At 48.2% G+C, this 25,245-nt stretch overlaps 1 protein-coding gene across 1 annotated transcript in view; it reads left to right on the top strand.

Annotated features, from left to right (window-relative positions):
- Positions 1-1,096: 1,096 nt before the first annotated feature.
- Positions 1,097-25,245, top strand: part of nAChRbeta1 (nicotinic acetylcholine receptor beta1) — a 33,873-nt gene continuing 9,724 nt past the window's right edge. The window contains exons 1-5 of the mRNA XM_075684363.1: positions 1,097-1,473; positions 14,597-14,733; positions 16,677-16,721; positions 16,786-16,895; positions 19,339-20,425. Of these exons, the coding sequence (XP_075540478.1) occupies positions 1,308-1,473; positions 14,597-14,733; positions 16,677-16,721; positions 16,786-16,895; positions 19,339-20,425 (1,545 nt within the window). The 5' untranslated portion in view covers positions 1,097-1,307. The remainder of the gene's footprint in view (positions 1,474-14,596; positions 14,734-16,676; positions 16,722-16,785; positions 16,896-19,338; positions 20,426-25,245) is intronic.

Here is a 25,245-nt window from a genome sequence, read left to right on the forward strand (position 1 = left end):
TGAACGGGTCACCAAAAACTAAGTGCAGAGAAGCCTATGAGCAATAACAGAACAAAGTTAGGATGAGTCGAATGAATTAACAGAATGACGAAAAAAATTAAACGTATGCTTTTATTTCTAGAACGTCGGTTGGGGCGAGCAATTTTTTTATATTTAACATCGCCTTTAGAAGGAGCTTCTCCGTTAAAGCACCAGCGCTGTGGTGAAGCTACCTTCGCAGAGCACAGTTGACAAAAAAGCATCAGTTCAATCGTGGACGTCGATGTTACTTTTCGTTGCCTACTCCTTATTAGGTCTCCAGATGGTAACTGTTCAATCTTAGACGCTTCATGCATTTTTTTGAGGTTGCTTATTTTCTGAACTTCCTCAGGAAGGGCCACTGCGTCGCCGACTCTGCGCCATGCCACCCTCTCTCCCTAGTTCTGTTCCTTTTTTCCCCACATTTGAAGTTAGTAGAGGCTGTTCGTCACACTGAGCGAGTGCATGCTAAAGTTACTTTGGAGCCCTCCTCTCTCCGACAAAAATGAACAAATCACCGGGCGCCATCACCGGCGCTGATCCGGCGGTCGAAAGGGCAAGAAAGATGAGCACAAACGGGTCCATTCGTCTTCAACAGAAGTATCGCAAGTATCAGCGTCGACACTGTGGTAACCTATGCTGCGGTGTACTTTATTGGGTACCTCCAAGCCTGTTCGCAGTTGACACAAATACTATAAGTACCACACTCTAAGACTGCATCACTTCTTTAGCAGCGTGCCGCGTGCGAATGGAAAATGCATCCGTTAACTGCTAACGTGCCGTGACCCTTGGTTCAATAGGTCAAGGGCTTTCAGAACAAAAACGACTGGGGACCCCTTTAACTGCATTTCAGTCTGGCTGCACTTGACATTTCCTGGCGTTTCTGCACAGTCGGCCGCTGCCGCCGCCGCCGCAGCAGCGGCGCCCGCTCCCCCTTTCTTCCCGCCGCGGGAAGGGACGTGCAAGGGCGTCTCTGGCACGTGAGGGTCGCGCGAGCCTGCGCTGCTCCCGGGGTTGCCGTCGCCGCCTCGGAAGCGCCCCCAGGCCGCCTCGGAAGCCGACGGCAGCGGCGGAGACGATTCCGAGGATTACAATCGCCGGCAGCCGAAGTGCCGCGGCGGCGCTGCAGGCGCGTCTCGGGTGAAACCTGCGGGTCGATGGTGGATGCTGCGCGCGCGCAGCGTGTTCCCGGCGTCGCAGCGGCAGACCGGGTGCAAGGCGGCGCCAGCGGAGGAGCAGGGAGAAGCGAGCTCGGCCGATGCCGGTGAGGGCCGCCATGGGGCCCCGCGATGGGCGCAGCCGGGCGCTGGGCGGCGGCACCGCGCCGCGCGCCGCCGCCTGCTGCTGCTAACCGCCGCCGCCGCCGCCATGTCGACCGGGCCGTCCGCCGTCTTCCCCGGCCAGCCATGACGGCCGCCTGCACCATCCTGCTCTTGGCCCTGCGGCTTGCGCCAGGTGAGCGAACCCCGCTGGCCAGGCCTAGCCACTAGGCCTAAGAGGAGACCGCGCCATTGGCGCGCCGCGGGGCCGTCGACCCGCTGCCGCACTGAACCACCCACGTGGGCCTCGCAATCCGGCCTCGGTAGGTGCGGGCCCCGAGGGGGCCTGCGCGATGGCTCGGAACCCCGGGGCTCCTATCGCGCGCGCGGGGCGGCCGCCGCGGACGAGGGCGCCCCCCCTCCCGCCACACGCGACTGCAGGGGTGCACGGGCGCCCCTGCCGCCACGGGGACACAGAGGGGCCCAGACCTAATGCTTTCGCACCGTCCTCAGTAAGAAGGAAGCACGAACATCGAAGAGCGCTCGCCAATGAAGAGAAATTTGTTGCGCGAGCGAAGCTTGCGATCCAGGGAAGCTCAGAGAACTCGCACGTCAGACAGGAGGCACAGGCTCTAGGGAGAGGGTGCCCCCCGAGTCCTAACTCCAGGCAGAGCACAGAGAAGGGAACGTTCCAAGAACACCATGGAGGATTGAAATGGCACATGTACATGTAGTCTTGTGAACAAATAAAGCATGAGGTTCCAAAGTGGACTTTCGGCAACTGCAAGCACGGCGCGGCCTCGTCAATTCCATGTGCCTCGCTCAAGATCTGGTGGTCCAATGCTTTTCATGGGGCCGCATGGCCATTGGTTTGCGCACCTGGCGCCGAGTATTGTACCACGTGCTCTTTCACTTGCGAGCCAACCCTTGGACGTGCACGTGCCGGCCTATCCCGTGGCACCTCACTGTGTTGCCGGTATCTGCATAAAAGTGATTTTTAAGAGACTCCCGCTGTTCAGCTCACTTATGTACTAGCGACATATCAGAGTTCGCGGTGTGCAATACCTGCAGGTTTAATAGTCTGGAGTTACAAGCATCTCGAATTTATCATGACTGTTAGAAGGCTGCTTCTGGCCAGGAGTTGGTGATGCTTTTTTAGGGCGGATAAGGTTGTGCAAGCGTATTATGATTGCATTTCTCCATCATCACAGAGTGATGCATTGGTACAAAGTACTTAACGTGATGCCGCAATAAATGGCTTGCTGTCGTGAATGACACTTTGAGACTGCGTTTTTCACGTGCAAGTGTTTCGGCAAGGATGAAATCCCTAAGGAAACAACACAATTTTCTTCTAGAGATACTGAGTCAATAACCTGACTTGTACGTTCATTCATGACGCTGCCCGAGTGAACTCGCTTTGTTCATAAACATATCGCACGGTATGTCCTAGCGGATTACCACTGGAAATTGGATAAAGTGCAATCAATAGAAGTATAATTACTGCAGTAGTAAATATCACTTTCTCTTTCTTAGGCTCGATCGAATTCTGCGCGGAAAGAGTGCTCAGCGCTTCCTGGCCACATTGTCTTACTTTAGCACTCCCCTCCCCCGCCTCTTTTTCTTAACGCCCGTACATCCACAGCTGTCGTACTTTATCGGTTGCGACGATGAGGACTTGGTAACTTCACACATCAGTATGTTTGTACGTATGAACCACAGATAAAGCCTATGAAATAACATTTGAACTGCTCAAGACGTACCGGAGCATTCCCGAAATGACATCTTGGAAGAACTGGTCTGGTTTGGTGGCATTGCAGACGAAGACAGAAGATTGAGAACAAATGAGGAACGTGAAGAAGGAAGAAAAAATGATATTCAAGCACCCTAAGGGTAGCCATCGTCATCGACATCATTTCCAGGAACAGAAGTCTACTGCGGCGAAGGTTCGAAACTGACCCTTTTGGTTCTAATCTTATTTAGGTCGTAGATATAAAGCGCGGCTTCAGCATATGTGGAAATTTGGACAGTTTTAGGAACCAACTCTTGGTCAATTATCTTGGCACAGTTTGGGGAAAGTTCACCATGGTCGCGCTTTCGGTTCCAAGATTTCCCAAACCGCCCAGCCTATCCGAGGGACTACCATCCCCTAGAAACGATAGAATATCCTATCTAAAGTTACTGTCGAAATGATTGAACAAGGAAATTATAATAAAACGACGGGGACGTTCTGCCAGTGCATTCTAGTAGAACAATCCCATGGAGCGGAAACTCAGAGCACAACAAAGCTTGAGAAGAAGCGAAGGAGCGGGCCACGCACAATGAAGGGACAAATGAGAAGCGCTAAGCTAAGATAGATAAAAACACCTGTATTTATTAGGGAGCAGGCGGGTGCGGCTGATATTCTTGTTGAGATTAAGAGGACGAGGTCAAGTTGGTCAGGTCATGTAATGAGTAAGAGGAGACAGCCAGCTAAATGGAGTAACAGCGCGGAGTACAAGACAGAATGAGGCTTAAGGGTTTGCCTTCCTGCTTCACTGAAGTGACGCAGGATATAGCAGAACATAGGAAAGGACAGAAAGTGAGAGAGACAAAAAGGAGGGATGCCTCGACCTGCACCACTAATATATCGCAGGTTATAGGAAAGGACACTCGGAATGAACGAATGAAGCCCAACGATCATTTCTTTGATCCTATCCTGTGCGCTGTGTCTCCATTTAGCTGTAAGATGTACTGGCAAACCCAAATAAGCACAATTTTGAAGACAAGCAGTAATCGGTTAGGGTAACACAATGGGTGCCAAAGGAAGAGAAAGACATTCAAGGACGACACTGAATAAAGAACTGGGACGAAATTGGGACATTTCCAGGCATAGAATGGAACCGGCTGACAAAGGATAGGGGTATCCCACCCTAACCCTTCCTGTCAAATTACAACAAATGCAGATTGTTTAAACTTTTGATCGCTTGGATGTATACTGTTTGTGTCTTTTCGTCCCTCTCGTCATCTAGATGCTAAAATGAAGGCAAACAAGTCGAGAGGGAGAGAGAAAGGAGGCCAAGAAAGAGAGGGAGGCCCAATAGATACAGCTTTTTACCGTGCACGGGGGGGGGGGGAGTCAGGAGGAATATGCAGTTAAGATGAAGGAAATGGGGAAACACGACTGGGACGCACACCGCAATCACGACGTGAAGCAGCGCGCCGCAAGAACTGACAGCATCTCTCGCACGTCCGTTAATATCAAGTTACTTCAGTTAAATTTATTTTGTTTTCAGTGGTTTTGTAGTGCATTCATCTATAATAGACGCAAAGAGATTCCGCTAGCGCAGATGTGCATGCGTTGTAACCACAGTCTTAGGCTCCTCCTTTCTCCTAGTGGGAGTCTGGGAGTCTGTCTAGTCCGCCAAGGGCGTTTGCGCCCTATAGTACCGTAACGTAGAAAGATACAAACTACATGCACGGATATCTCGTCACAGCTGGAGACGTCAGAGCTAGGGCTGCTAGCTGTTACCATAAGAAAAAGATTGGAGGACGCTTAAGCTTCGCCTTTAAGAGCGATAGCATTAAAAGTTTCCTGATTGCTTCTCACGCTTCCCGGCAGCTGCAGCGTATGTAACCGTAATGTTTACCGGGAAAAGCTGGCGGCGCACGCTATGCATGAAGGCGCACTTTCTGGTAGGAACGCGGTCTCTTGCGTGGGCCGCGATGCGGCGGAGGCGAGCGCTAGCTGGAGGTGTTGCAAGGAATCGGGCGCGCCGCTCGACGCCGTGGCTGGTCTATGAATGGTATAAACGCTAGAAAAGTCGTTTGAGTTTTCGCGTAGCAAAATTATGTTTTATCGCATATTCAAATCACAATACGACGCTATAATGTCTGTAGGTTGTGTGTAAGTCGTACTTTGCGATTTTTCTACCTATTTTAGCTTGAGAAATTCAGTTAGTTCAGTAACTTCCTTGTGCCACATGGAGGGCCTGGGTATGCGTGGTTCGAAATTCCTTTTGCCGAAACGGCGTCAGATGCGCGACACCGGACGCCTACACAGGATTTTCTGCGACACGGGGTTTTTAACGCCATCGCGTTAATACGTCCATAGGCAGGAATCATAATGGCGCTGGCTTACATTCCAAACGAGATAACTTCTCACTGAACCGAAAAACAAAATGTCGGAGCTGTTCCTTAAAGTTCACGAGGGTTGTAATCTGGGCTTGTTGGTAATGCATCTCCAAGGAGTGTACGGTAGCGCGATTAAAAGACGGGACAAAGAAGACACACAGGGACACACACAGCGCTGTGTGTCTTCTTTTGTCCCGTCTTTTAATCGCGCTACCCTACACCCGTTGAAGATGTTTCTTAAAGTTGACAACTGAATCGAATAACTTCAAAAAAGTCAGGTAGCTGTCGATCATGATAATATTTAGCGTGGCTTCGCAGCTTCTTTAATTTATTGCACGCCGGGCGCCAATTATAGAGCCACGAGGCTCAACTGGAAAGGTGGCGCTAATTAGCACGCTTCTAGAGTTGGAAGCTCGATCTGTGATGACGAGCACGAGAAAGGAAGGCAGACACTGTGACCCTATACTTCCTTTATACTCCACTTGGGCGCCCAGTATGTCAAATCACCGAGCTCTAGAAGTCAGTGAACCTAACAAAGTCAGCCGCACTCACTCATGATTCACCATTCGTCAAGAGCACATATCTCCCTTCTAAACGTAATACAATTGCGATTCTAAAGAGGTCCACAACTATTCCATTTGTCATGAAGTACAAATACATGGGCACGGTTGTTAGTCATTGCAGACCACTTGAACGCCCTGCCCATACAGGGTGCGACACCGGTTGTGGACGCCGTCGCTCAAACAGCAGCGTAATATCGACGTTGGAGAATGTCGACTACGAAAATATTGAACGAGCAGATTTAGTTTAGATGTAAAAAACAACCAACCAAACCAAACCAAACTAAACAAAAACATTGAGCACATATAGCTGTGTAAAATGTAGCGTAACCCTTCTAATGAATTTCACATTCTAATTTTTATTATTCTTATGATTCTTTTCTACTGGGCTTGTATTCAGGAAAAGTTCTTGCGTAAGTTGACGCTGGGGCCCTATCGCCGTGGTGATTGTTCTGTTTTTCACGCCCACCGCCATCATAAACGACCGGCGCCACAGCGTCGCCCAGTGGGGGAATATTGGGAAGTTGGAGAGGTCAGGGTGAATGTCAGGCTTTTGAACTACTGCTCGACAGAGATGAAAGGGGAAATATGAAAGATAGGAACACAAGCGGCAGATGATGGTTAGGGGGCGCGATGATTTAAAAAATATTTTTGATCTCACGCACATGTGGTAGCAATGCTCCGAGCTATGAAGAGCAGCCAGCATTGTCTGCACAGTCTGCATCACTTTCACTATTTCTTTAGCCGTAGGTGTGTCCAAACAAGCAAATACCTGCTGTTGCAAGGTGCTAATCACTTGCTTTGTTATCGTCCTTATGTGACAGTTCAACGCTGAGCTCTAGCTGGGCTGCTGTCATACGAACTGAAGGCACGATTGCTGCTCCAGTCTGGTGCACTTTACTCGAGGACAAGCTTTCGGAAGACAATTTTCAGCTCTTGTGGCCTCCATTCGCGGAGCAGACACCGACGAGGCTACTAATTCGAACGTTAGAAAGGTAGCATGAAGTTAAAGAGAGGCTACAAGGAAGGTAAAGCTTTCAATATGCGTGATTTTTTTTCTGCAGTCTAAATGGCTTTGCCATCTTTAGAGAGGAAGAAAGAATGAAGGAGGAAAGCGCAGGTTGCTTGCCTGCGCAGCGAGAAGTATCATGCAAATGAAAGCCGTTATGCTTTACTGTGGTGACGCTGCGGCTGAGCTTCATTGGCTAGCCAAATAAAACTGACACGCCAAGAAAGAGATGGCAGATCAGCCATGACAAAAAAGGTCCACACGTAGAACCGTGTGCTTGCCTTTTATATAGGTAGTAAACGTTGATTCAACCATGCTGCCGATGTCTGATTTTCAACGCTTGATCTTATGAGCACGCGCGTCCATATTTCAAAGTGCCAGACAGCTAAACCTTAAGCTGTTAAGAAATAGGAAGCGGTGAAGGACTGGGAAAGAGGGCCTGCGGCTAAGTAGGACTAATATTTCAAAATAACATAGCATGATTATATATATATATATATATATATATATATATATATATATATATATATATATATATATATATATATATATATATATATATATATATATATATATATATATATACACGCATTGCTGCGCTTGTACTCCGATGAAAAAAGGATAATGCGCGTATGCATGAGCGTATTTATCAAGGCGCAGTGAAGAAGTCGAGGTTGCGATCAGTATTAAAAAGGCGACCTGCCGCTATGCCTCATGAATAGCACTCTACAACACCTGTTTTTGATGTTGCAACACTTGTGGAGGAGCTAGAGCCTGTAGCCCCATGCCGGCAACCCCTAATCGGACCCGTTCACCCAGTCCCGAAGCTCCACCTCTCGTAACGACTCCAGTCCACCGTTTCAGTCGGCACCTGCTCGGCCGGAGCCCGACCGTGCCTCCCGTTGCGATTCCCACCAGCATGGCTACATCATCGGCGCTTCTTCTTTGAGAGACGCTACGCTAAACAATATTTGTTTGCTCATTCTGCAATGAAGTGACTACGTTTGAGCGAGTAAGTGGTCGAGCAGCTGGACGTATATCGTGGCTCATAGCCAGTTTATCCAGAGAAATAAAATTAAATAAGTAAAAGGCCGTGGTCAAACGTTCATATGTGTACATCAATGTTTAGCCACATTAACGAGAAGGCGTGTTGGATTGAAGGCTGAAAGGGAAGGCGACTCGATGACGCTTGCGCAAGCCTATGTGTTAGCGCGCAAATGGCTGTCTGCGCGCTGTTGCAGGCGACATTGACAGCGTGCAAAAGATCGTTAGTCGCTTTCCAGCGCCATTGAGGCTCGGGTCCACTGGCGACCCTGGCAACGAATGGCGGCCGCACTCCGCGTATAGACGCGACGTTTTGTAGCTTCCAGCGTTTTGTTTCATCAAAATCGAACAAATTATAGGGATGCAGGGAGTTATGTATAGCACATGCACACAGCAGCCTCTCGGGATATAGGTGGTAATGTTCCGATATACCTCTAAACTGATATAGCAGTTCCAGTTCACGCATACAGTCATTCATCTATGAAGTATTGAATATCGCATTAGGCGTAAAATTTAATCAGCATTTACTTTCATGGCTCAATTTCCTTATCGCTGAGTAAAGCCAGTGCAAGCCAGTGCTGTTACGAAGAGAGACATATTTTACTGACAGGAAATGCCGAGAGGTCGACCTGAGCCCAGCGCGCTCTAGCCTGCTACTCGATAATACACAACATATACGGATATTGAATGTAGAAGATCCCTTTTATTTTACGACTACGAGAGCATGTCTCATTCAAACTCGCGGCACACCAGAATCAAAGCACCGCCGCTGATAGGCCTGTTCTTCATCTTGTGTGTAGCTAATATGAAGACGTATTCAGGCTTCTTGCAAAGCGGCTTCATCTTCGTGCAAGGATACGCTCTGCGAACGAATTCAGCGCCGGTGATTTGAAGGAGAAGAAGCGGACCGAGTACTGACTGCATCATTCTTATAGTACGTAATAAATTTCTCGAAAAAACTTACTGCTTGACGAAGCGGTATCATGGCCTACAGTTGCCTCAGCCCCATGGCCTACAGAATTGACTGCGCCTTGCTCATTTACATTGCTTGGGCCGTCCTGTCAATATTTAAAGACAGCGTAGTTTCTGGTGTTTTATTATGGTTGCTCAAGGTCTTGACAAGTTGCAGTAAGGCTTTAGTTCTAACATTTTCCAAAGGCAATGACACCCTGCTCATGAAGGAAGCCGCCTATATGTGCACTTGCTGAGAAGCCATTTCCTTCATGTGGTAAGCGCTAATATATTTATCTTCGGCTTTGCTCCCATGCGCCTGTTTTCTTGTGCCACTGACAGTTTGACATGGATTTGGCAAGGCTTCCATTGCAAAAAGGCAAGCCTAGCACATCTTGGTTCTCAGGAAGCTATAAATTTAGTGACGCACACTGGTGCGATGGATGCTGAAACTATACACCACATGTAGTCGCCAGTACATTCTTTTCTTTTTTTTTACCTATCATTACGCTCACTTAGATTGATTAAAAAGCGGCCGCTTCTCTTGATAGCGGAACAGCATTTGTACTTGTCGCATATTCTCGTTGACAATTAATACATAATGTAGTCGACGAATCATTTTATAAGCGATGGATCATTTTGCTGTAACTTACAACAGGGAATGGTAGCCTAATAACCGTTTTTGTGACGCATTGAAAAGACTACATGCTTAATACCTCCGAAGATACATGTATACTTCTATCAAAACAACAAGAATTGATTTGTATTGTCGTTAGTCAGGTTCCCGTGTAGCAGGTGCAAATTATTCTTCGACCAAATAAAGCTATACTGAGGAGAATAAAACCGTGGTCAACAACGAATATTTCCCAGAACTTTCCAGATTCAATTTTCCGTGACGGACTGCAAAATATGCCTACCATTAAGCCATTAAAGCGAGGCGGAGCAAGGTTAGAACGCTCTTACGCGCTATTATAAACGTGTTCAGTATTGTGCATCCGCATCCTCTCTACGAATAGTCCATCGTAGAGCGATAGTTTGACTGAGATGGTTGTGCCCTGCCCACTGGGGACAACCAGAAAGCGCGGTGTAGAGGCAAAGATGTGAGGAGAACCAGAGGAGAAGTAGACGACGCAGTCGTGTGTATAATATAAAATGCGTTCCGCGTAGCTGGAAGGTACACACAATGTGTGTCTCCATTCAAGCCGAAGACTCCGGATGAAAAAGAGCCGTAGCCATAGCATCTCTTGAGGTGCACGAGAATGCTTCCCGAATGCGCGCCACTATGTTCGTGCCTATCGGCAGTGGTGGAGAGACAATAATGAAGGTGCCCATAGCGAAGCGGAGAAAGCAGTTACGCCTTATCGTGTTCAGTCATATCGTTGCATTCATTGACTCTTAGTTGCAGACACTGATTTTGTCGCGTCGGTTTGGAAGAACGAGCACAATAAATCTCGGCATTCATTGCTCCGCCTTGGGTGACCATGGCAGCAATTCGGCTTTATCAGGTGTACAACGCTTATGGCAAGCTTATTTATTTGCAGTGTGAAAAGACTACTAACCAGCCAAGTTATGCAGAAGTCTTCAAGGTTTAGGAAGTTTCAGGTAGTCAAAAGTTGGGATTAACCCACCAATAGCAAAGATGCTACAAATAGAACCGTTTCCAAATGACCCACTTCATAGAATTAATTCTGCGTGGTACTGTAAGGTGGATGGCTTTTCTTGCACTCTATGTTGCATGTGTTTACAAAAAGCATAAGACGATTGAGTGGTTTGATTTAGAGAAACAAACCAGTAAAATCCAGGAAACACATGTCGACTGATGCATGCTGCCATTCGTCACATCTCAAGTCGCACGCCTATGTGACATCCTTGAGGAGACCGGGACGAGAAATTTGGTGTTGATGCACAAAAATGCTCGCATAACCATGATCGAAACAATAGTGCACTTCTCGAAATGAACCCGCGATAAAAAAAAAAGGGCAGCCCGATGAACATGGCGTGGTTGGACACATGACAGGCGTCAAACTGCGTAGAACTCAGCTTGTTGGGGCGCAAGCGCGATGCAGGATGTCCACGAAGACAGGCAACGACAAGAGCTGTTTATGAAGGACCAATAGCTCTGCCGTTGGGAGTGCGACTAGCAGAAATCCTACCGCCATACTTTTGATTTTCTTCATAAGCTATCTAAGCTGCACCGCAAGTCATGACGAAAATGCTACCAAGAAAATTACGGTTCAAGACGACCGAACGCGCTGTATTTGCGGTGCACACGGAAATGGGTAGACACATAACCTTTACTCGATTCATTTCTTTGATAAACTTTCTTTTCTTCAAGATTGGCAATTGCTGACGTCAGTGGCTTTTATAAACAATCTTATCCACCAGGCGAAGGGCTCATATAACGAGGCAAACTGGAAGCTTTGTTCTCCTGATAGTGCTGCTAGTCTGCTCGTCTCTGAAATCCTTGATGCCAGTATTATTTCTTATGTAAAACGTGGATTTCCGTTGCTTATTTATTTGTTATCCGTGCCTTCCGTGGCAGAGGGCATTATCGTAAGGCGGTTACATTGACTAGATTACTCTCACTAGCAAAAAAGAAAGAAAACATATGAAACATCAAACTGCCATAAACGGAATGTTAATTCGCTCAGAAAAATAGGTAAGGGATGGGAAAATCCTTTCAAGGGTGTCCATGAATCATCTGTTAGGCGTTGATGGCGCCTCTGAGGGACAAATACCTGAAAAGCACTTAGCAGGGCCTAACGTTCCCAGCAGTGGTCGCGTCGGCAGTAGTTCAGAAAAAAGAAGTAATTGGCGTGGCCCAGTTGACAGACCACTTTATACTAGACTTTAACCTACCCGATTCTTGACGAATCCCCCAGAGTGGGTACGTGTCAGCAGATTACAAGGTTGTACATCTACATGTCGCAGACGATCGAGGGTTCGAATATAGCGGGCATTTCTCCAATACACTCTCTGCTTAATATTAATGTTCCCGGTGCTCGTCCATTCTGCTTTCTCTAATTGTTGTCGAAATTCCAGTTATGTCTCTTGAAAAGATAATTCTTTTTCTGAAAGCTTTTTTCCCCGTCTTCTGCATGGTCTGCGCACAAACATTAAAAAGCAGGAAGCAACAGGATGTTGGGGAGGTTCTGTTCCCGAGTACACGAGTTGGCGCAGAATGCTCACTGCACTAAAGACTCTGCGAGTGATAACTGTGCACCGAAGCACCGCCACAGGGAGACGATAATTGGGGAACGTTCGGACATTGCAGGCCTGCTCGCAGACTGCTGCACCGCATGCACGATCTCGCCGCACCGTTCCTTCGACAGCGCGCCATTTCCACACCCCTATTGTCGTGTCGACGGCACTTATTCTTTTGCTGAGGAGCGATCGTGTTCTCATTGACACGTGTTGTCCCTGCCAAAAGCGATGCTCAGATAGTGGCACAAGAATCAAGTGCCGGATGCGAAGACTTGTTTGTCCTTCCTTCCCCCTTTCGCGCTAGTCTCGCTTTTCGATAATATGCGCCGTACTGCGCTCACCGTGAACGCCATAACTACTGTTATTCACTGGTAAATTGTTGGCGGCCTTCTCAAACGTGTTCGGTATACTCATAGTAAGCGATAACGAACACCTGATACGAATTTTGGCTTAAGAAAGGTTTTTCTCTCAGCGTGGCGAACCAGATATAGCGTCGTCGGCACAACTCCAAGTCGCCAGTTGCAGAGAAACAGGTTTCAAGGACGGAAGGCTTGGTAACAGTTGGACCACTTAAGAGACGAGAGCTTCGTAAGCAAGAAGGCAATACCGATTGATTTTGACGGTAAGGAGAGGTGACGCCGGCCAGCGTGTCCGTCTGTCATAAAGTCAAATGGAAGGTATAAAGTGCAAATGGATAAATAAAACAGAACAGCTGACGAAAAATTGAGTTCGCAAATGCAGATGATATCCACATGAGAACAAAAAAAAAATCACTGCCATGGCGTGGGGTCATACGTTTGGTCTCTATTTGAGAGCTTAAAGCACGTTACACGCCGCACTGCTGAACAGGCAGTTATGCATAGTACGGATCCGATATTTCTACAGATTATTCGTCCCAGGGATTACCCACAAAAGATGTACTTGTTCCGCTTGTTTGTTCTTCTTTCCCATATTACCACCGATGTTATTAATTTTATTGCTTATAAAACACTGAAAACGTGGAATCGTGGTGACGATTAGGCAAACAAGAAACAAATTGCACCATAAGAAGCACAACGGATACCTCTGCCTGCCTCGAAGGAAGAAGAGTCGGTAAAGAAAATAACCATAAAAAACGCGCAAAACAACGTACAGAAGGAAAATATACGAAGAAAAAAAAAGAGAGAACATGATGGATAAATAAATTTTCGAGCTAGAAGATATAACGGAATGTCGGTACACGTCGCCGAGATAAGCCTCGAAGGAGGAAGCCAAACATATGACCTCCATGGTCGCATCGAACTGACGCCACACAAAAACCAGAATTGCACGTGGAGTGCACGAGGCTAAAGTCTCTGTCTGCTGCGGCCACACCGCCTACTGTGTGCGCCGGCTACACGTGGGCTGCGCTCAAGTGTGCATCGTTTATTCGTGGGACCAGGCAAGGACGTCCAAGAACTCGTTTCTACAGACCTGCGTGCTTCTGGTTTTCTCTGCCTCCTACAAAGAAAAACGCGAGCACACCTTACAGACTCCCAGACAACAACGTCTTATGATTGGTCTGCGCATCCACCGAGGTTTCTGCGCTCTATGATCGACTTCATCGCACGAGCGTTTGACCCTCTGCGTTTCGTTCCGGCCAGTGCGTGGACCCTTGTTGGCGCCTTGATTGGGTCGTGCGGCTATTTACTCTGCCTTAGCAGCCAACTGGCTGCGAAAGCGTAAGAGAAGTTTCGAATGCCGGATTTCAGCGTAGAAGGGCTCTCTTTATTGCTTTGAGGCCTTTAAACACCACAAGATGTACAAACGACAATACACAGAACAAGCACCTGGCTGTGTTTTCCAAGCGCTTGGCCCGCGTTCTTCTTTTTGAGCGCTATCCTATATTGGAGCTTGAAATATAATGGGCGTTTGGTTCCGGCAGCCTCATCGCGCTTTAATAGCGAAGCAGCGTAATCGACTCGCAGCGACCGGATCAGTGAGAGCACGGACCTGCCGCGCGCAGACCACGCGGTTCACGCTGCGCCGTTATTAATGCGAAAGCATTATATCTGTCCCACGAGGAAGGAAACAAAGATCGGCGTCATCAGTGACGTCATCAATGTCTTTATTACGTCAATAGTAATACAGAAATAAAGTTAGAACAAGTTAGGGTAAGGTGACTTAAGGTGCAGTAAAGTGAATTAAAGTGAAGTAAAGTGAATGAATTTCGAATAAAAGTGTACTAAGGTGCCTTAAGGTTGTTACAAATTAAAACAAGGTGGATTAAGGTTGAATTGCGAAGAACACGTGACAATGCATGGCGTCACGTATTGTGGACGTAACCAATTAACTAGAGAAGTCATGATGCTTTCGCATTCAAATCACGTAGGGATACTTAAGTGACTGTCAATTATTGTTTACTGCTCTCTATAGACACTTTTCGGGCGACTTTGTAAGATGAAATTGCGTTTCGCTTCCAGTTTTGGCATCTGAAGACGAGGAGCGGCTGGTGCGAGATCTTTTTCGGGACTACAACAAGCTGATCCGGCCCGTGGAAATAATGAACATGACGGTGGAAGTGCAGTTTGGGTTGTCATTCATCCAGCTCATCAACGTGGTACGTATACCACGTTCACGATGCTACTAGGCTTTGTTTCTTTCTTTTTCTTTTTCGTTTCCTGGTTGACGCAGTTGGCCTTATTCAGTGGGCGCCGCCAGTATTCTTAGTTTTTACTGTGAAACGACATCACGCGGACAATATCCTTGCAGATCTGATCGTACAGGCGGCAGCGCCTACCGCGGTCCTTTTCTCTCACGATAGAGATAAAAAATATAAATAAAATGGTGGTCTGTCCTCTGTGTGAATCTCGAGCTTTAGAATTCTGGAGCTCATTGCAAAGTGTACCTACATTGAAACATTTGATGGAACTTTATATAATAATAATATTTGGGGTTTTACGTGCCAAAACCATTTTCTGATTATGAGGCACGCCGTAGTGGAGGACTCCGGAAATTTTGACCACCTGGGGTTCTTTAACGTGCACCTAAATCTAAGCACACGGGTGTTTTCGCATTTCGCCCCCATCGAAATGCGGCCGCCGTGGCCGGGATTCGATCCCGCGACCTCGTGCTCAGCAGCCCAACACCATAGCCACTGAGACCCGCCGTGGTTGCTCAGTGGCTATGGTGTTGGGCTGCTGAGCACGAGGTCGCGAGATCGAATCCCGGCCACGGCGGCCGCATTTCGATGGGGGCGAAATGCGAAAACACCCGTGTGCTTAGATTTAGGTGCACGTTAAAGAACCCCAGGTGGTCAAAATTTCCGGAGTCCTCCACTACGGCGTGCCTCATAATCAGAAAATGGTTTTGGCACGTAAAACCCCAAATATTATTATTATTATAGCCACTGAGCAACCACGGCGGGTATATATATATATATATATATATATATATATATATATATATATATATATATATGAGTATTATGAAGTTCCAACCCACGGTAAGCGCCTTCAAGAATTTAATTAAACTAATCAGATGTCATTACGGCCCTCCGTGCTTTCATTCTCCTCTTTTTCGTCTTCGTTATCTGTTCATGAAGGATCACTACATATATATACACGAATGTAATATTCTTGTGCCCATCAACGGTGCCTTGAAGAGTGTCGAAGTTTTCATGGAACTGCTCCCATGTTACTAAAGAGGCTATTACTCTAGCAGAACCCATTACTTTCGTTTTGCATGGTACAAACTCACATGGAATATCTTTTGCGGATTAGGGTACTCCGCACGATTAGGTGGAGAGCCTGGAAGTAACACGCTCCCGCACACTCAGTGCGTCTTTAAAGGTGCAGAAAGGCATTAATGATCCCTATCATACAGTGCAACCAAAACGTTACAGTTGTACGGGGGTGCGAATCTTAAGCGGTGTCCACGTGGAATGCATTGCAGGGGAAGTATCGTTGCGCCTAATTCACCGTACTTGGTGCCCAACCGGATATCTCGAATGAAATACACTCCATGTATCTTCTTCGTTTCTATTTTACAAATTTAGGGCAGCTGCCCTGGCTTCTCGGCTTTCCAGCAAGCAAACTAATTCTCTTAACAGCAACGGCCTCATGATACGAACTTCTAGTCCTTTTTCGATTTGGCGCCACTTGGAGTCGGTGCGTCTGTATACATGTGCACTGCGCAACGACCTCGTTAAAGCAGCTAGCTCTCCCTGATGGAACAAGTTTCGACCACCATTGAAGCACGGTTAACCGCGCAGCGTGAGGTGGGCGCACACAGAGAAGACGCTGGACGTACGTCTCATGTGGTCGCCGCTTAACGGAGCTTCAGAGAGCGCATTCACCTTGAAGATTTCAGACCACTGCAGTTGCCACATAGCAATGCCTCTCTGCGCTGTTCCTCAAATCTTAACAAATGCTGTAGAGTTGTATTGCAGCTGCCACTATGACGTACTGCATGACAAAAAAGCCCGTTGTTGATTGGATCTCGCTGCGCGTTTGTCCCGCGCGCGTCACTACAGTGGCATCTCTCCGCTTTGCGTGTTTTCAGAACGAGAAGAATCAAATCATGACGTCCAACGTGTGGCTGCAGCTGGTAAGTGGACATTTGTTGGCTTCGCTATCGTGGGCATCCCTCGAGCCGCCTGCGGTCGCTGCAGGTCTGGACCGACTACCAGCTCAAATGGGACGAGGCGGACTACGGCGGCATTTCGGTGCTGCGGCTGCCTCCGGACAAGGTCTGGAAGCCGGACATCGTGCTCTTCAACAAGTGAGCGAACGCTGCCTGCCTCTTCTCCTGGCAGTCTTGCACTTAGCCATTTTCGCTGCTTGCTAACAGTTCAGGCACGGTAGTGCTGTGCGAAAAAAAAAAAAGCTTTGACAGCAGGCCAGAACGTGCATATCACCTTGACATTGTCACTGCGCGTGCTATAGTATACCTTGAAATTCACGCGAATGGTCTTATTTGCAAGTCCGTGAGCATTTTGTAACGACTATATCATTATGCTGAAGTAACTACAGAGGGGCACATTGACGCAAGCAACAGTGATAGGAATTTTCATTCGGGACTCTTGTCTTCATCACAATACTTCCCTTTCATTATTTCTTCGAGCTTATATTGAGGCAGTATGTAACCGCCATCCAATACAGGTCTGTACATCGCAAGGTAGAGAGAGAGTTAACGCTTTATTGTGCACAGGGCTGAAACTTCCTAATTGGGTAAGGAGGAGGGCATCGCAAGCTAAATGAGCCATTCGGACACTTTCCCATGCCCTTTCTTTGTGCCACTTTTCTCCCTTTCCCAGAATATGAAGCAAAATACTTACCTTTCCTGCCTTTTCTCTTCACACTTCTCTCCTTTGGGTATAGTGTCCGGGACGCTGTCATGACAATAAGTTAGAGCACCCGGCCCGCACTCCGAGAGAGCTCGGGCAAATCATAGATCAAAGCTTACCACAGTTTTCTCGCTTTTTGTTTAGCAAAACCTATGCGATGATGGCTATGCACGCAGCTTAAAACCAGAAAGATGACTTTTCAAAAATTTTCGTTCACCACCTCTGCGGTGGAGGTTCGTTGCACGATTGCTATATAGTTATTAATCACCGGAAGACCGATGTACCTTGACTACCTAATGCAGGGCTGGTAGGGAGTTAGAGCTGGCGCAACATTCAGAGTCTCTTATAATCGGGTGAATTCAAGGTCATTTGCATGGCCTTGGAACTGCAGCTTTGGAAATGCAGTACGGTGTATCACGCAAGTATGCAACGCCCTTATTCATCATAACAATACCACACTTTCCAGCACATGAAAGATAAAAGAAAAGCAAGGAATACTTAGTTCATGGTGACTATTTCTTGAGTTGTGTTATGTTCCTAGGGTTGTCTCACAGTAAATGTGACGAGCCAAAGAGACGTCTTCCTGTACGCTTCCAAATGTCGGTGACGTAAGAAGTCGGGAGGCGTAGTCAGTATATGCATATGCTTGTTCTATACAGCACTGTAATTGGAATTTGAAGAGGCGGTTATGTGGTGCTATAGAATGCAATATACTCAGTAATACGAAGTGCTGGTGATTTTTCTCTCGCGGCATCCCTGTTGAGCGTCCTCCTTGAAATAGGTAATTATACGCGGTGCCCGAGGCAAGAGACTCCCCTAGCCTCAGCAACCGTTGCTGTTCATTTCCCTCCCACCTCCCCCTGCACTGCCCATCGAGGAGCAACGAGCACGATTTGGAACGTGTATTCACGAGTCCAGGTGTGAAGCGTGCAGTGCAGTTTACATGTATTTACACGTAGCCATTACCAGTGAAGCGCGCCCTACGCTATTGCCACAGACTTCGCCATTGCTGCGGTACAACGAGGGGCGTCCCAGCTAAGCCTGAAGTTGTCGCCAACAAACAAAGACATATTTATGTGAGTGAAAACCGTAACTATTATCTGATTTAGTTGCGTGCCGGTGCTTATTCCAGCTTTTTGTAGTGACTGGAAGCGGTAAGCGCGTAAAATTTTACGCTCTTTACATAGTCGGGAAGCTTGCTTCGCATTATGATTTCCCCATCATCATGGTTTCCTAGAAAGCTCTTTGAAGGCGCAAGGAGTTTGAAATCCTTAATGTAGGTGCAATAGCTGCAGTGCAGACGTGGCTATATACACAACAGACGTAGAACGAGCATTCCTCGTGCTCGAACAGAAGTTGACCTGCGTGAGTAACCTGGTTGTTCGTTTCTTTATTTATATCTACATTGGAGCGTTGCGCACATCATGAGAAGGCGACATTATCATACATTACTGCTGATGACTGTAAGCACAGGTTGAGTCTTTAAATAGACGCCTTAGCACAATTCTGCCTGCAAAGGGAATCAAGTGGAGCTCTTTCTGTAGCTCCTGTTTCCCCGCGAACAGCCCATTTTTACGATCACATGGGCTTTGTGATTAATTCAACCAGTGGTTCCTTAGAGGTAAGTTTTGTCCAAGCTGTAATGTACTTCTACACTCATGGCAGGCTTTCATGCATTTCCGCTCATCGAAAGTTGCAAGTTGTGCGAACAAACCTGGCATGGCACTAAGCTAAGTCCTAATGATGCGTGGAGCAGCGCTAGCGCAAGAGCCATTGGCGTTTCCAGCTGATTGGTTAACTGCGCTGTAAGTGCGGGAAGTAGGAGCGGCTATAAACAACAGGTGCGCGGTGTACGAGAGCGTCGCTTCTCCCTCGCAGCGCGGACGGCAACTATGAGGTGCGCTACAAGTCGAACGTGCTCATCTACCCTAGCGGCCAGGTGATGTGGGTGCCGCCGGCCATCTACCAGAGCTCGTGCACCATCGACGTGACGTACTTCCCGTTCGACCAGCAGAAGTGCGTGATGAAGTTCGGCTCGTGGACGTTCAACGGCGACCAAGTGTCCTTAAAGCTGTATAACGACAACTACTGGGTGGACCTGTCCGACTACTGGAAGAGCGGCACCTGGGACATCGTGGAGGTTCCGGCGTTCCTCAACCGGCACAACAACAGCAAGCAGCAGCGGCCCACGGAGACAGACATCTCCTTCTACATCACCATCCGCCGCAAGACGCTCTTCTACACGGTCAACCTGATCCTGCCCACGGTGCTCATCTCGTTCCTCTGCATACTGGTCTTCTACCTGCCGGCCGAAGCCGGCGAGAAGGTGACGCTGGGCATCTCCATCCTGCTCTCGCTGGTCGTCTTCCTGCTGCTCGTCTCCAAGATCCTGCCGCCCACGTCGCTGGTGCTGCCGCTGATCGCCAAGTACCTGCTATTCACCTTCCTCATGAACACCATGTCGATCCTGGTGACCGTGATCATCATCAACTGGAACTTCCGCGGCCCGCGCACGCACCGCATGCCCAACTGGATCCGCGTCCTCTTCCTCAAGTACCTGCCGGCCATGCTGCTCATGAAGCGGCCGCACAAGACGCGCCTGCGTTGGATGATGGAGATGCCGGGCGTCGGCATGCACCACTACCACCCGAGGCCGCCGCCGCCGCCCCCCGCCGCCGCGGCCGTGCCTCCCGCGGTGCCGCCGCCCCCTCCGCCGCCGCCGCCCGCGCACCACCTGGCGGCCAAGCACGGCAAGCACGAGTGCCTCGAGCTGGCCGACGTGCACCACCCCAACTGCACGCGCAAGGCGGCCGGCCCGCCGGCGCTGGCCGGCCGCCGGGACTCGGCCGACGGCCGCGACTCGGCCGCGGGCGACGTGCTCTACCTCAGCCCGGAGGCGTACCGCGCCACCGAGGCGATCGAGTTCATCGCCGAGCACCTACGCTGCGAGGACGAGTACATTCAGGTGCGTCTCCCTTTCCTTCGCCGAGGCTATAGGTGCGACGAACGGGGCCTCAAATGCGCGGAAATATATGTGCCGGCACCTGTTGTTATCTACATTTGCTCGGATGTGGGGGCATACCGTTAGTTTCATTTGTGGTCATAGATCGGCAGAGTGAGCTTAAGCTCACTCGCGCTCACTCACCAATATTTTCGCAGGATATGTACTCACTCGCACTCACGTGTGCTCACATCGGCTGTGCTCACCACTCCCGTTGCTCACGCCCGTTCACACTCAACGACGCTCTATCGCGTTCATAGTCGCCTCCATTCTCATTGAGCGGCTCTCTCTCACATGCATGCTCAAGTCCATTTAAACTCATTGACAATCACTCACGTCCACTTAAAATCACCGTCCCTGACGTTCGTTTGTTTTCACGTGAACTGTCACTAACTTCTCGTTTCTTTCACTCACGTCCACTCGAACTCACCGGCACTCACTCACACCACTCACAACCTTCGTCCCTCACTAAAGCTGCATCTTACACCTGCGAAATGAGTGTGGGGCAAGTACCCGTAAGTGTACCCGTCAATGCGCATTATCCGCAAGTATGCCGCGGGTGCGGAAGTCACCAGATCAGCTGCATCTGCAAAGCTTTATTTATTTATATATCTGTTTACTTGCTTAGCTATTTATTTATTTATTTATTTATTTATTTATTTATTTATTTATTTATTTTTCTTGTAAAGTTTCATATAATTGTCGTTGTCTGCAACCTGTGTCCTCTTGTCCCAATATCCTCTCAGTTTATGTGGCTAAGTGCCCTCCGGAAAAGCACCCGCTTCATATGCACGCTGCGGTGATGCCTGCTTGAGCACTTCGCGGGAGCGCTGCGCAGCTTAAGGGACGCAAAAACTGCACATATTTGTTCCTTCTGGTCATTTATGGTCTGTGGATTTATTACTGAGCGAGCCAGTGAGTTAATGAATTTGTGTAGTGAATGAGGGAGCGAATAAGCGAGACGGAAAGACAGCTGCTGTGCGAAGTCAAGCTCAGCTCGTTGGAGAGGTGATGGCATGACTTCGCCCTCATGCGGACATCTGTCTCCTCATGATTCTCCACGTTTGATTGTGGGTGTGCTTTTTAGTTCTAAACCCTCCTGTCTGCCTGTGCTGTCTTAGCTGACGCACTTGTCCAATCCATCATTCTCGTTCTGGGAAAAATGCAACCAGTTTATTTTAGCAGTACCTGCAGAATCTGCCGTTGCAGCGATATTGAAAGGGGTGATATGTGTTACGTTTTTATTTCCCGTAGCATAGTGGGCCTGTTAGTAAATTGTTGGAGCTACTTAAATATTGAACATGCTTTGTTATTATAACTATCACATACAATTACCACTTTTCCTTCCATCTTTCCTTTTTTTCTTGAGTAAGGCTTTGATACACAGCTGTCCGGCAATCAAACAAACAGCCCGAATAAGTTTTAAATGCGTAAATATTTCTGTGCCTAACCAACGATGAAACCCGTCCGTCCGTCTGTCCGTGCGTTCATCACGTAAGCCAATCGGTTTCAAGATAGAGCCCGCAGCAGCGAGCGAATTGACCTTCGTGCTGCCTCTCGCTTCAACGCGAACTAAGCGGCGAGAACACAGCGTACACGAAGCTATCAGCACTTGGCGCACTGTGTCCCCATCGTAGGTCACTTTCAAGATAGGGCCCGCGCGGCCGCGCCATACGCAGGCTCCGCCCCAGTACGGTTGATCATGGTTGATAAAGGTTAGGTTACGTCACCTACTCACAGCACGCATCGGCCAGTGCTCATCTTCCGCGAAGCAGCGGCATCATCCAAACACACTATCATCCATTTTACGATAAAAAAAAAACGCAACAAGGACCAAACAAGTGACAGTGCACATAATAAATGTTGCGTATATGTGCTTCATTTACAAAATCTCGTACTTTCATCCCACGCCCACATCTTCTGGGAGACATCTATAACATGAGTGAACATTGCTACTACTCGCCTTTTCGTCGTCTCCTGCTGGTCTCAGTTAACATTTCAGTGTTGCAACCATGCTTCTCGGTTTCACGATTCTTTCGCGGTGTTTTTCGCAATTATACCAAGCACAGCTGCATACGACGATGAAACAGCAGGCGATTAGTAGCAAATGCTTACCCGTCATTTGGATAACTCCTACAGGAAGTTCTGCGTGTAATTTATTTTTTCCTGCAGCTTGCCCTGCAGCATATATATTCATTTAGGCAAAGCGTGGAAGCCCTCGTCGTATAAAAAATTGCTGTTGTGGCTTAGCCAACATGTAGTCCATGAGCTAATGCCCATAACAGTGCCTGTTTGATTCTTTCGTAGCTCGGCTGCTCTTAGCACTCTTTCTCGAGAGGCGCCTTATTAAGTTGCACAAAGAGCTGTCGTGCTGTGGATACGAAATGACGCGGTGGCGTATCGTCATTAGCGTTTATTCGAAGAAAAAAAAATTATTTCGGTGTCATGGATTATAAAGCGGGAATCGGGACCTTGCTGCCTCATGAACACACCTTTTGAGTATTTCGGGCTTCAGAGTTTTTCTGGAGTAGATCACAGTTTGCACTGTCACGCGCGCTTTTGCAGATGCGTTGAGACAAGAAAGAAATAACGTCGGAATTTTGGCAAATTTTGTAACTGGGGCTGTGCAACCAGTCGTACGTCAGAACGTGCCCATCAGCGACGCCATTTCGTTGAATTGCATGGTTAACTGTCTCTTTTTCTTTCTGTTTTCGCCCTGCATTGAAGCACCATCTTCTGCCGATAAAAAGCGATCATTTGGGATTTAATTAATCAGCCGCTTAACTCTGCTTTTGACCAACATTGTTTGCGAGCAGGGGCACGATGCCAAAGGTAATCGGCATATTTTGCACATATGTTTGGATATCAGAAAGGCAATCAATTTGATTTTAATTGTATTACGGAAGGGCGCTTAACGCTAAAATTCAGTCTGTTCTAAACGCAAAAGCGTAAGACAAGTTTTGATTTGCACGAAGAAAAATAAAGATTAAAGGCATGATTTCTCGATTTTCTTCGAAAGCAAACTTCGCACCGATAAGAACAAACTATTTGAATTTCGTTTCTATAGTACAAATCCTTCCAGTAACTTGTCATTGCTTTCGTTATCTTGCCTTTCCTTCGCGCTTATCCCTCGTACAGTGCATACGGTAGCAAACCAAGTGCACAACCATCCTTCCTTTCCTTTTCTTTCCCTAACAAAGGTAACACACTTCTGCTACACTTTGACCATATCACCGGTATATATCCTCTGTGCAAATGCCAGACTAGCATTCCCCCAAAGCCGGTTTCCACAAAACAGCGTCGCCGCGCCAGTTTTGTCGTGTACCACAAACTGTTGCACGTCTTGGCGGCTCCATTGACCGCCGCCAGTGCTTTGTTCTTTCTGCCGCTAGCGCTCATCTTTCTTTAACTCGCTTCCTTTTCTGCGCTGCACTTCCCACTGTGCATCGCTCGTCTCGCACGAGTGGATCGTTTAAGGAGCCGCCAGCTTTTGCTACTACAAAAGTTAACAGGTCGCTCTCGTGTTTAATCCTACAACTCGGTCTTGGTCACTGCGTCCATATTGTCACGAGCCTTCAGAAGTGCTCTTGGAGGTTTAATAAACCGCAGAGCAGCTGGCTCCTGGAAAAAGCGTCCGTCGGGGATGGCTCGCGAGCAGGGAAGAGAAGCGCGTCTTTTTTTTTTTTTTTTTGCTCGACCCACTCTTGCCCTCGACCCACTACCCACATGTGGCATTATCCCCCATTCCGAACAGAAGCATCGTCTCGATGCTGCAAGATTGGCGTAAGCAATAAAAACAAACAAACTAAAACAAACAACACAACGCAGACAAAGCGAAAGTACGAAATAAGAAAAGGAAACGCACCGCTGACACAATTAATGAACAGAGAGGCAAGCTCACGAAGATAAATGAAAAGCAGAAACAAAGAAGGATTAATGAGAGAAAAAAAATCATGAACTCGCAGTGTACGGCTTCATGCGCACATAAACTATGCCCGAGCTTGGTTGTCACTGTGTCCGGGACCACTTCGTAGTTAACGTCACCGACGCGGCGTAGCACTTATACGGGCCAAAAAATACTGGCTCAGCAAGTTTTCACAGAGGCCACGGCGGCGAACAGGGGTTCACACTCAAACTTGGTCTCCGGGTTGTAGGACACGTCACTGTGGCGGATGTTGTAGCGTCGTGCGTCCGTCTGCTGCCGCTGGCCCCGCACGAGCTGCCGGTCTTCTTCGGCACGCTCACCAAATTCATCGGCGTCAGCTGTCAAGTGGTCGCCGTCTCGACACGGCAGCATAGCATCCAGCATCGTCTGGCCTACGCGACCGTAGAGAAGGCGAAATGGTGTGAATCACATCCTCTCTTGCACGGTGGTGTTACACGCAAAAGTCACGTTAGATCCGATCCCATGTTTTGTGTTGAACGTCGATGGACATGGAGATCATGTTTGTGATCGTCTTATTCAGTCGCTCGGTAAGTCCGTTGGTCTGTGGATGATACGCGGTCGTAATTCGATGCCTGGTGTTGCATAATTCAATAACTTCACCCATAAGCCGGACAGTGAATGCTGTCCCTCTGTCGGTTAAGACAGTGGAAGGAACACCGTGACCCAGTACGATGTGGCGCATGAAGAATTGCGCGACCTCTGAAGCTGTGGCTCGTGGAATTGCCTGCGTCTCAGCATAACGTGTTAAATAATCAGTCGCGACGATCACGCATTTGTTGCCGTAGGCAGAAAGAGGAAACGGCCCGAGAATGTCCATGTCCATAGTCGAAAGGCGTGT

The sequence above is a fragment of the Dermacentor variabilis genome, chromosome 3, assembly GCF_050947875.1.
Source record: "Dermacentor variabilis isolate Ectoservices chromosome 3, ASM5094787v1, whole genome shotgun sequence".
Taxonomy (NCBI): Eukaryota; Metazoa; Arthropoda; class Arachnida; order Ixodida; family Ixodidae; genus Dermacentor; species Dermacentor variabilis.